This window comes from Pteropus medius, unplaced genomic scaffold, assembly GCF_902729225.1.
Source record: "Pteropus medius unplaced genomic scaffold, Ma_sr-lr_union100, whole genome shotgun sequence".
In the NCBI taxonomy this organism is placed as follows: domain Eukaryota; kingdom Metazoa; phylum Chordata; class Mammalia; order Chiroptera; family Pteropodidae; genus Pteropus; species Pteropus medius.
The window spans coordinates 68,231-81,567 of NW_024355875.1; the positions used below are offsets into that span (position 1 = coordinate 68,231).

The window sequence follows — 13,337 nt, forward strand, 5'->3', positions numbered from 1 at the left end:
TACAGCTATTGATGATGTAATTATGAGTGATCAATTTTTCCTGTTGATTAAGCATTGTGTTTTGAAAACTACCTATCATTAGGCTGATTATAAAACATTACATGCCAAACATGGAAAATATGTACAATACCAAAAATATGAATTCGATAATTCTGTAATCAGACAATATTGGTAAAATCTGTATTACTCTTTCCATCAATTTTTATTTTAATTTGCATCATTTTTTAACTTAAAATGATTTATTTTTATTTTATATTTTATATTTCAATTACTGTTTACAGTTAATATCGTATTAGTTTTAGTTGTACGACATAGAGGTCAGAAATTTATATTATTTACGAAGTGATCCCCTAATTTGTCTAATACCCACATGACACTGTACATAGTTATTACAATATTATTGAGTATATTCCCTTTGCTGTAATTTACATCATTGTGACTATTTTGCAACCACCAATATCTATTTCTTAATTAATAGTATATCTTGAATTCCGCATTCCCCATTTCATCAAATCTTCTCTTCAAACATCTGCTTATCAATAGCTCTGTGAGAGAGTATAAAGAATTACAGTTTTACAATAACTTTATTTTATATTTGTGGCAAAACGTGAGTCCTTTCTATGTGCTCTCACCACTCCTTTTTTAAGAAAATGTGACCTGGGTTTTCCTTTAGAGCCAAGCGATGATATATGTTATTTGTACATTTGAGAAAAATTAGGATAGGAAATTATTTGAAAATGGGAGCTTTGGATTAGACTCACAAATCTATTCTCTTCCTCCAAATTCTATATTTATTTGTTCACATTTACTCTCTCATAGAATTTAGAAGACAGAGTTGTGTGTTATTCACTGCTACAATTCCAATACCCAGCAAGAACTTTTTCACATAGCTTATAATCAGTAGATGATGTGAATTCTGCTATTTATCCACATTTTTAATTTAAGCTTTGTGAAATAGTTAAATTTATAAATTGATTTTTGCACAATTTATAATTTTTTTTTAAACAAAAAGGTAGATTTAATACTATAACAACATTGATCGGAGGATAAATAAATCCATAACAGATTTTAAAGTTTGATTTTTTTCCTTTGCAAAGAGAATGGTTTTCTAAAAGCACATAGGACTGAAGCAGTCAAAACAAAATGTAATTTCTTAATGTTCAGGTGAAACAGGTTTGGTTCTCCCTGCTGCCCTCTTAACAGCTTACCAAGGTAACAGTTTCTCTCATTTTAACTTAAGATGGCCATTTGTTTCAAGAGTAACTGGACGGTTTGTTTCCGGAATCATCTTCTTGTGATCCCATGCTCTTTTGCACAAACTGGGGGTTCACTGTATATATCAGATTCTTTGGTTAAGAAAATACTATTTCTTGTCATTTATATGATTTTTTTTCCCTCAAAAAGCTCTGTTGTTTTATTTTTTGTTACCATGATGAACCATGAAATCCTACTTTCTTGGGTGTATGGGACAATTTTTATACGTATTTTTCAGCCACTTTACTATTATTAGTAGATTGCACAAAGGCATTGGACTAATGGTGAATTTGGAGATAGCTTGTTACAAATCTCCCTGCCTGAATTAAACATAACTAACTGAATTAAACATAACTAACAGTAATGTTCTTTTAAAACAAAATTATCTCTTTTAGTGTTATAGATACATCAATGGAATGAAGGAAATGTTGCATTCGTAGTTAAATCCCTAATTCTCCCACCCCTGGTGAAGAGTAGGCTATTTTCAAGGTCGCTGATATTCTTTCTGAGGTTGGATATAGTTGGTGGTTGGAATGGTGAGATCATCCGTCCTGACTGAGTTATGGTTGTTGGTTATTAGCTAACTGGTTTGTTCTTATGAGGAAAGTCATTAGATTAAATTAGGTTTATAAGACCTAAAAAAGGCCAGTATTTGTAGCCCAGCACCTCAATGGCCTTTATTACTTTCCTCACTGTAACTACTGTTCCTGTCGGGTGAAGGAAAAGTGAGTCTCAATGGGTCCATTTCCTCCAAGACTGATGGAGGGAGAGGGAAGCATGGCTTCTGTTTTATTGGTTTATGCTCCTTAAACCAAGCTGGAAGACAGAGAAGTCACAGTGACTATGGACTTAACTGCTTTATCATATTTTGGTGAGAATTTATCGAATTGAAGAAAAAGAAATGCTCTAGGCAGAGTGTGCAGTGTGTGCAGAGCGTGCAGAGTCGGTACTTAGTTAGACACCGTCCAGATTGAAACCTTCACCAAGCTTTGTGCATTGGTTTCCTACTGCCTCTGGAAAATTTATGACAAACTTAGGGACTTCTCTTGATCCTGCAAAGCCAGACCAGGTGTTGACGGCCTCCTTTTTGCTTGCTTTCCATGGGGCAGTGCTGATGGCTCAAATTGCTGTGGTTTCTCTCAGTCCTGCAGCCGCTCACAAACCTTCTGAGACTGCTCACTCTTGTTGTCCTCCTGTGTGCCCTGGAAGCTGGCCACTGAGTGGGATGGTGTGTGGGTGAGGCGCTAAGCCTTGCGGGTGCTTATAGGCGGTTGTGAGAATCTGCAGGAGAATGTCTCAGCAGCTCGTGGGCAGGTTTCTGATGAACTCTGTTCCGTGGTTAGTAGGATTCTTGTCCCTTTAATGCCCACGGAGAACCCTGGCTGCTGTTCTCACAGGTGTTCCCTACTTCCACGTTGGGCAGCACAGCTCAGTATTCTGGATGGGGCAAGAAAGAGGTGGGTCTCTTCGACAGCATCCCCCAGTGTCCTGGGGAGGCAGGTGCTCATTTACATGCTCTCACTTTTCCCTGTGGAAAAAATCAAAACTTAGAAGATTTCCCTTGGCACTGAGCTGTGCTGCATGGAGGGAAAAGTGACTAGGGTAGAGTGAGATCGTTCCCCTTACCCTTTTCATACTTCCGATCTCAGATATTTTTGCTCCCACGGTGTGCTTCTCCCACAGAGTAACTTCTCTATTGGACTCCTGGACACTTTATTTAGTGTATGATTGTAAATATTGGTAGTTTGGGGAGGGAGCTGAAGATGGTAGAAAATTCCTGGCTTGCCATTTTGATCTCAGTGATCTTAATTTGTATTTTTAAATAATCATGCAGAAAAATTGCCTATTTTTGGTGTACAATTCTATGAATTTTGAATCCGAATACATTGTATAGATCCTGTAACTGTCCCATGATCATGGTACAGAACAGCTCCATTGCTCCCCAAAATCCTTTTTTGCTGTCCTGTAGTAATTACACACTTGTCCATTCATAAGTTCTTGCAAACACTATCTCTTCTGTATTTTTATCTTTTTAAGAGTGTCACATAAATGGAACCATACAACACATAAACTTTTGAGATGTTTGATCCTTAGTGAGAGGAAGCACATGCCTCTGGGCACATGTATGATTTCCTCCCCTGCCGAAATCTCTCAGTTTTTTCTATGCTTGGCATTTTAAACATTAAGTAAATTTTATTAGCCTAGTTCATCATTTCAAGTGTTTGAATTTCTATTGATGACGAATTTCTATCGATTCACTCTAGCAGTACCAAAGGGGTTATCGTTATTATTTGGCTTTCCCAGGACTTGGCATTAAATGACATCCAACAAGTCTTTACTTTGCTGCATAGCAATGGCTTTGTAAAGCTGAACTATAACATTAGCGTGGGGATTATCTCAAGTAAAGGCTGTACCTAAGCAAGTTATTTTATTAGTAAGAGAACAAAGTCAGTTACATCAGAAATATCAAACATTCTAGTATCAAAATGTGAATGTATGTGTAAAAGTATGAAAAGTGGAAGAAAGCAAAGGAGAATATGACAATCAGTGGTTCTGATCATCTAGGAGAACTCTCTTCTAAGGGTATTGAGTAAAGATGTCTACTTTATGTAATTATATGCTTGCTTCAAGGATCTCGAATGAGTACTCACGTTTAGTGGACTGTCTGCTTCTGATGATGTCTGGAGAACTCTTGTCTTTTAAGGATGCCATTCTAGTTGGGAAACATGCAGCCAAGGATCAATTTCTTGTACTTTAATCTACTGAACTGATAGTAAATAGTACCTAATAAGGTCATGTTACAGGTCGCAATGCGCAATGGCAATCTGTCTCTGAAATTCTTTTCAGAGCACCCATCAAATGTTTCAGGTCATGCAAAGGCTGATTAAAGAAAAGCAACCTATGGCTTTTGGTGGAAGGACTTGGTATCACAGGAATATTTTTCTAGTTGAGGGTGTGAAAGATTAAAAATGTATGGTTTGGGACACTCTGAGTTAGATAGGCCTATCGGTGACCAGTTCATAGTGATACAATATATAACTTTGTGAGGGGAGGAATGCAGGCCCATGAGAGGTAAGGGAAAAAAATGCGTTAGTCCATTGGATTTTAGGAGTGTCTGATACAGTAATTCATTTCGGTTTTAATATTCCATTTGTTCTTTCCAGTTTTTCAGAAGCTGGGGAGATGATAAGAAAAGTGAAGATTCTGTGTGAGGACAAAAGCTTATATAACTGTTCCCAAGAAATTCGTTGTCTGTATAGAGATAAATTGAACTGGCACAGGTGGTAAACAGAAAATCAGGTTGATTTTTAACTACTGTGACGGCCATGGGTTTTTGACAGGACAATGCATCAAGCCACATGGCAAACGAAATACTATCCTACCACACATCATGTCTAATGGAGAGAATGCAATTGTGTACAATCCTTTCAGATATACTCAAATGTTTCCTTGGGACAATATTCCAGTTTATATCTTTCCTGCATAGTTTTCTATGGGATTTTGTTCTTTCCAAGAAAGTCATGAATTGGCCCCAATCTCTGCCATCCTAGAAAGGTTTCCCCACCAGAGTGTGTTTATTATTGCGGACAATATATCACTATTGTGATCTGTTGTCTTTGGAGGAATTTAGCAGATGTTCATTGGAGAACATTTGGCTTCCTAAGGCAGCCTTTCTGGCTTTAATATATCTTGTCCTCATGGATCACAGAAATCAGTAATTCCTCAAGATTCTTCATAATACCGGGGGCCAAGTTTTCTTTTCCGTGGAATTGTCTTTATGTTTTCCAATTGTTGCTTGCGTAAGAACTCGAGTCAGAAAAGCATGTTTAGCACAACATTTAGCTCAAGAACATTTTCCTAGTTTTCCAGTGTCTTTTATAATGTGAGATTTTGTTCATTATGACAAAAATTTTTCTGAGTAGCATGAACATATCAAATAATTCATGTATTTGCTGCACATTTTCAATGGAGATTCATGAAACACATGAGAGTGTTCTGAAAATATTAAGATGGTTAAAATAACTGCATTTTCATCATATTATTTTAAAGATGTGAGCTACATTAAAACTTATGACCACCTTGTATATATTTACAATTTAATCTGCCCAGGAGAAATGTACAAGTTCTGTTACTTGAGCCAATTGTGCTTCTGCTAAGGGATCGGAATTTATAAAGTTGTCTGCAGTAATCAGCCTGATTTTGTCCCTTTCAATGATTGATGTAAGATGTTACAAAACCTATTAGTGAAGATTTTGGTAAGGGAGAGTCCATATTATCTGTTATGGACAGGAACCTTCTTAAATGACAGAAGTACAGTGAGATTCTTTTAATTGAAAAGTTTAACAGAATTAAATCATATGAGGAAAAATAAATAATATTTTATAGTTATTCAACCAACTGTTAGATAAATATTGGCTGTTTTTAGACAGGAGAACAATTCGTATGGTATGTGATACCATCAGATTTCTCGGTGATTCCAGTGCAAGATCTGAAGATGCTTCAACCAAGTTAGCTGAGGCTACAATAACTTTGAGACACGGAAGACATGTTTTGGCTACTGTATCAAGAGACCGGCAATGCTAGGCAATGGGGCTTTGTTGTTTGGCACATTGTTGAGTAATATCCTTAGTCATGGCTTCCTTTTTACATTCATACAAAATGGTCTATTGCAATCAGTGATTCTATGGAGGTCTCTGGGGTCACCTAAGATATATTCCCTTTAGAGCTGGGCATACAGAAAGAATATAGAGGCTTGTTCGAAACCTTTTAGGGTCCTGATTGAAGTAATGGGGAAAATGTAAGTTTAAAATCCCAATAACCAAATGACCAAACTCTAGTGTCTTATCTGGCCTTTCTGAGCAGAGCTGAGTTATCAATGTAAACAGAGAAGGGAATGGGACCTCTGTGATAAGAGTGCATATCTGAGGGCTTTATTTTATTTTTCAGCAGAGGGAGATCAGTTTTTTCTCTGCTATTTGCACAGGATAGGTAACTGAACAGACATCAGTAGTGAGCAAGAATATTGCCATAATAATTGGTAGATCAGAACTACAGTGATTAGCATAAATAGCTTTGACTTTTATCAGAAACTGATTTATTTCTACCTTAAGTGACACTACAACATGCACAGATGTGAAGATACATCAGTATTACATCTTATGTTGTTTCTATAATCTATTACATATAGTATTTTTAAGTAAGTGTCACCACTCAGTTTCATCACAGATGCAATGACTGAATATAGCAGTTGGTCAATTATCCGTCCTCTGTTTAATATAAGACTTTACTCATGTTTATTTTGAGATGTATTTGTTTTTAAATTAAGAGTTGGTTGATGAAAAAGGAAATTTCTGTTGGGTGAGACTCTCAGCCAGTACATAGAGAATTTGACGTGACCCCCACAAACTTGTTACACCAGGAAACCCGTTTCCTGTTCTGGGGCAGCAGCAACACAGAGCCCAGCATTTCTTCTCTCTCTCTGTCAGAGTCACCTCACCTTTCAGAGCCTTGAAACTGAAGAACGAGAAGATATTTTCTGTCTAGTGAAAGAACACGAACATGTTGCTCTCCAGACTTCTGGAGGTGGTCATAGCTTCAGTGTGGCTAGGTAAGGGTGGCCCTAGTGGGAATGAATTTCTTCTGTGACTCAAGGTCTGGGGATCCAGGCAGTATATTATGGGTACCCTGGGAAGGAAAGGTGGCCAGGTATATAAAAGATTTTTTTTTTTCTGCCACACCACTTATCCCAGTTTTTTTTTATTATTGCATTGTTTTTTTTTTTCAGGATCCAGTATTGCCCAGAAGGTAACTCAAGGCCAACGGGCAATGTTAGTGCAGGAGAAGGAGGCCGTGACCCTGGACTGCAGATATGACACCAGTGTTACAAGTTATACCTTATTCTGGTACAAACAACCCAGCAGTGGGGGGATGATTTTCCTTATTCGTCAGGACTCTTACAGCAAGCAAAATGCCACAGAAGGTCGCTACTCGTTGAATTTTCAGAAAGCAAAGAACTCCATCAACCTTGTCATCTCAGCTGCACAGCTGGAGGACTACGCATTGTATTTCTGTGCCTTGAGTGAGCCCACAGTGAGAAGTGTGTGGGAGGAAGGTATACCAAAACCCCAGGGCTCTGCCTGATGCATTACCTGCTGTAGGGACCAAGGCTGAGAATTGCCATCACCGACAGGAAGTAGTGAGGGCTGTGGCAGCACAGGTGTCAGTAGAGTCTGAGAGAATACACTCTAAGAAAATACTTATCTAGGTTCATAAACTATATGTAGAGTTATCGTTTATCAAAAACATTCTTATCCTTAGAAATTTGGGTTGCAATTGTTTATTGAAGCAAAGCATAGCTACGATAAACAATTTGTTATTTGGTGATAGATTGAGCTAGACAAATTGACTAAGTAAATTCAGAAACATCTGACAGAGAAATCAGTAAAAATACGTGTGAATTGTTGAATTTTCAGATCAATTTGTTTAATAAATATTTATTGACTATATTTTGTGTTACAGGCAGTTATTTAAAAAGGAAAACCATAAAATTTGTTTGTGGTTTTCCTTGTTGTATTTTATGCTGTTTTATGTTGTTTAATAAATTTGTTTAATATAGACTTATTAGTGGAGTTAAGAGTATTCTCATTTACTTTCTAAGGTGCCTACTATGTGACAAACTTTGTGCTAATGCTCTTTCCATCTTATTAAGAGTCTCTCATAGAAGAGCTCAGTTCCACAATGTTCATTTACCTGCCTCACCCCAATTTTATTCATAAAATAAGCAGTAATTTATGGTTCTAGTGGGACATTGTAAAAAAGCAGAGTGTGAATTATCTTTTTTCTCTGCTCTTGCCCCTCACTACTCATCCAAGAGCATTTTTTTTTTGCCATCACGAGGCTTATTTGCATACCTCCAGGCTCTCTGTGTTCAATCAATGTTCCACAATCCAAAATCCTCATTCTCTCTGATTTCTTACCTTTCTCCAGTAACCCTGTTGTCTCATTATCTTAAAATTTGAATGGTTAGGAAGTGATCTTGTATTGTAACTCACTTTTATATTTGCATTTGGAAAGCAGATGTGTAGGGTAGAATTCTTAAAAGGAGTGTCTTTAAAAATGATTTAAGTTAAAAAATTTTTATCACTTTAACATACATTTTTACGATTTTAAATATTTTAAGTGTCTTATCCAGGGATACTAAGTACATTGTTGGCTAATCAACACTACCATCTCTATCTGGAACTCTTTTCATCTTGAAAAACTGAAAATTTGTGCTATTAAACATTAACTTCCCATTCTACCGTCCCTCTAGACACTGGCAACTGTTATTCTACTTTCTCTTTCCATGAGTTTGACTATTTTAGATAACTCATAGAAATGGAATCATGCAATGTTTATCATATTGGACTTATTTCACCTAGCATAATGTCCTCAAGATTCACCCATGTTATCGCGTTAGGCAGAATCTCTTTTTAAGATTGAATAATATTGCAGTGTATATACATACCACATTTTGTTTATCTAGTCATCTGTGAATGGACTTTTGGGTGGTCTCCATGTTTTGGTGGAAACATGTATTTAAATATATCAATATTTTGCACATAACCCAATTCTTTCAATTTTTTGAGTATAGACCCAAAAGTGGAATTGCTTGATCATAAGGCAATTCTATTTAAAAATTTTTGAGAAATATTTATACTGGTTAATTTGAAGAAGTATTCTCTAGCCTGCTTTGTCACAAGCAAGTTTTAATAAGGAACAGAGAGAGCTATCACTAGCCAGCGATTAATGAAGTTTCAGTTTCTTGGTGGTTCACAAAGGCATAGAAAAGTTTGTCACCCTTGCTACAGTGCATTGCTCAAGTCAGGTGCTAATAATTGTTCTGAGCTTGTCAAGCTACTAAGAGGTTCAGCTCCTAAAATGCAGTTCATGTATCCTTTATCATATGTTTTCTTTCCTCTTTTGGTGAAAGAGCCAAACCAGCACTTATTTAATTATTTTTAAAATTATTTTATTAGCAAAAATAAAGAACCTGTTAACATTCTGTCTTAAGGTATTTCAAAAGCTCAAGAAGTAATTTTCTTAACGTAGACTTTCTCCCAAATTTTCTCTGAAAATGATCTGTAACGTAAAAACCAGAGAGCATGGTTTTGCTATCAGAGAGAACTGTGTTTAATACTTTTAGCTCTGCCATGTGCTTTGTAGACACTAGTGAACTTTGTTTCATTATTTGCTAAACAGGGAATGATATCTTCCTTAATATTTTGTTGCAACAATTCGTCATTAATACATTCAGAGTTTGACATGCAGTAGATGATCATTTAATGGGGGTAGTCTCAGTAGGCACAGAAAAAGCATTTGGCAAATCCAACATCCATTCCTGATTAAAAACTCACAGCAAATTAAGAATTGAAGGAAATTTTCTCAACTTAATAAAGGGCCTCTACAAAAAACCTACATCAAGAGTCATACTTGATGGTGAAAGACAACGCTTTTCTGCTAAGATAAGGAAGAAGGGAAAAATTTTGGCTCTCACGCCTCCTATTTAATATTTTACTAGCCGTCGTAGCCAGTGAATTAGGAAAAAAAAAAAAGAAAGAAACAGAAGACGTACTGATGGAAAGGAAGAAGTACACCTATTGTTATTCACAGACAACGTAATTGTCTTGATAGAAAGTCCAAATGAATCTTTAAAAAAGCTACTAGAATAAACAAATAACTTTAACAAAGTCAATCATACAACTACTGTATGATCCAGCCATTCCCCCCTCCCCTAGTTATTGACTAAAGAGAAATAAAGCCATATGTCCATACAAATACTTTTACATGCTATGTTCATAGCAGCTTTATTTGTAACAGCCTCAAACTGGGACTAACCAATGTACATCAACAGGTGAATAGTAAAATTATTTTATAGCTGTATAATGAATAATACTTCAGGAAAAAAGAGGAATGAACCCCCTGTACATCTTAGACTATGGGAATCTCACAATATTTACGCTGATTGAAAGATATCAGATGATAGTACATATGATTCTGTTTATACAATATTATACAGTATGAGAACTAATTTACAATGACAGGTGTTGCCGGGAACAGGGGGAGTGAAGTTGGGGGAGGGATTACAAAGAGACATGAGGAAACTTTTGGGGTGATGCATATGTTCATTATCTTGATGATGCTGATAACTTCAAAGAATAATATTGAATCTTTAAACTTGTTCATTTTAAAAAGGTACAGTTTCTTTTTATGGAAATTATCCATCAAGAAAGACAATAAATATCCACATTTAGTTCATATTCTCCCTCGATGTTGTACAAGTCCTCCTATGTGAACTATGTTGCAAAATATTCCTCTTTTCTCCCTTGTATATACCACTCCCTCTCCTCGAGTGTACTTTGACTGTTAATAAGATAGTGTGACTTTTCTCTTCAAAAGCTTTTATTAAAGAGATAACATTTCTTACAATTAATATATTTTAGGACCAAGGAAATATTGTATTTCATGTAGTAGTAAATCTTCCATGAACGACTTTATTTTTGTTTAATTAACAACAATTTAGTAGACACATAATATGTGTTAGTTGCTGTTCTATATTTGGGTACACAACTGAAAAGCGAAGAATCACGAATAATGATTTGACCTCTTATTACTTCCTCTGATTTCAACCGCAAAAGCTTTTCTGGCATTCAGTGGATTATAGGCAGGCCCACAATGGGTACATGAGAATATAAACTAATGTATTACAATGCTTTAAAAAATGGCTATCTTCCAGCTACGGAAATATCCTGAGATGCTGTTAAAGAACCTCCATGTCAGGTATTGTCCTAAGTGGGGGAAAAAAAAAAATAGACCTGAGAGCTTCCAATAGCCATTGTTCAGATTTATAAGTGCCACCTGAAGACTGACATGTGCTCCATAAATAAAGTCTGAGATGAGAACTCTGTGCTACTGTGGGAGGAGCCTAAGGAACACACCTCCCATTGAAGTCCCCTTCCACCAGGGGGTGCAGCTTCCTAACACAAACACCTTTCCTGTCTGAAACGCAGACTTCCTTTTATCATTTCACTGTGACTTCCACATTTCTTCATATTAAAAGTCAAGAACATTGTTTAGGCGACACTCTAGACATGAACTCTCCTCCAGGCTTAGTGACGGTGTTCCTCTTAGTGCTTGGTGAGTAACATGCCTCTTAAAATATGGATTCTTTCTTCTGTTAGGTCAGCAAAATCGTTAACCATAATTTTATTGAAGAACTTTACGCCCAAGGTGACACAAATCTCTTTTATTTTTCACCAGGACAAACCCGTGGAGCCTCAGTGTCCCAGATGGGAGGCCAAGTGACCCTATCAGAAGGGGCATCCCTGAATGTGAGCTGTACTTATTCAGCCTCAGGGTACCCTGCTCTTTTTTGGTATGTTCAATATCCCGGAGAAGGTCCTCAGCAACTCCTGAAAGCCCAAAGGGCCAATGAGAAGGGAAGAAAGAAAGGTTTTGAAGCCACATACCACCAAGAAGCAAAATCCTTCCACTTGGAGAAAGCCTCAGTGCAAGAGTCAGATTCGGCCATGTACTACTGTGCTCTGAGTGACACAGTGACAGAAACTGCAGGGGGAGCTGAGCACAAACTCTGAGCAGAGCAAGGGGCCTGGCAGCTGAATGTCTCTGACTGTTTGACCCACTGTGGTGGATTTTATTATTTAAGATCAAATACAGAATACCTTTCATACACATTTCCAATCTTTTTAGCACATGCATAGATTTGTTGGGAAACTTAGACCTCCAAACACACGATACCTACAGGGTATCAAAGACAAAGGAACACCTTTATTTAGGAGATAAAGTAGTAACACGGATAGAAAAAAAAGATAACTTGTTAAAATGTTGAAAATATTTTATCTGTATAGATACAACTCCAAATTTCTTTTTGTGATATATTTCATGCATCAGGATATTAAAATTGACCCGCCTCATAAATAAATGTGAAGTTTATAAACAATAAAAGCCTCCCTTGATTCAACTTTCCACTAATTCCGTGTGCTCAGAATAATTATACACCATTTTGATGATGAGGGTTTTCTGCCTTCTCTTAATGTGCTTTTGAAGGTTTAGAAATGTGATTTGATAAATAGTTCATAACGGAATCCAAATTATAAAAGAATGAAGGTTGAGGGACCACTGATAAAAAGGTAAGAGCTGTTATTACACTTGACTTCTTTATTCTTTGTTATATCAAGATACGGAATTTTCTTAAATTTAGTTTCATCTGTTTCTGTAACTCTTAATTTCTTCTTGGTTTTTAAGCTCTGCCACATTTCTTCCTCCCCGCCTCCCCCGTTGCTTTTCTATGAATTTATAGTTGTAAACCTCTGTCTTTTCTCTTTTTTCTTAATTCTCACCTAGGTAGGAGTTAACTTAGCTCATTCACTGGATGTTCACTTGGACTGCTTGTTCACTGTCTTTTTAGCAGAAATGACCTTCCTTTGGGGTATCTATGTGATGGATGTGGTGGGTTTAGCAGATGAAGAAAGGGAGAAGAAAGAATCCCATCCTACGTTCACAGCTTTTGGTTGTTTTCTTTAAGGGTTGTCTCTTAAACAATATGTAACAAGATTTTCTATTTCGATTCAATCAGATAACCTCTTTTTATATATGTTTTGATTCCTGGTAAATTGGGCCTCATTTCTAATAAGTTGGTTTTGCTTCAACTGCTCTTGTTTTTTGCTTTCCTTTCCTTTTCTTTTCTCTCTGTCTTCTGTTGCACTGATAACATTTTATTCTTCATTCTACATTAGAAAATGTAGAATGTCTTTCTGTTCTTAGACAAGTATCCATAAATTACACATATATCATTCTATACCATTTCCCCTCTTGTGTATACCACTCTTTTTCCTTGGGGTACTTTCTCTCTTGCTGATTTACTATCTTTTAATATGGCCTCAGTGACCAATGAAGCAAACCGCACACGAGCTACATATCAGGGCAGTAATTTCAGAGAGTGGTTATCAAATGAACTGATAAATTACAGTTCCATGCACATTAAGACGAAAAATACAATAGAAAGCCATTTAACATTATAATCA

At 36.5% G+C, this 13,337-nt stretch overlaps 2 gene segments (V, D, J or C); both read left to right on the forward strand.

Moving 5' to 3' along the window:
* Positions 1–6,735: 6,735 nt before the first annotated feature.
* LOC120599944 (T cell receptor alpha variable 14/delta variable 4-like) lies at positions 6,736–7,689 on the forward strand. The segment is given in 2 exon segments: positions 6,736–6,862; positions 7,040–7,689. Coding segments are annotated over 2 exon segments (405 nt in total).
* Positions 7,690–11,298: 3,609 nt separating this feature from the next.
* Positions 11,299–12,274, forward strand: LOC120599943 (T cell receptor alpha variable 9-2-like). The segment is given in 2 exon segments: positions 11,299–11,430; positions 11,554–12,274. Coding segments are annotated over 2 exon segments (381 nt in total).
* Positions 12,275–13,337: the final 1,063 nt, after the last annotated feature.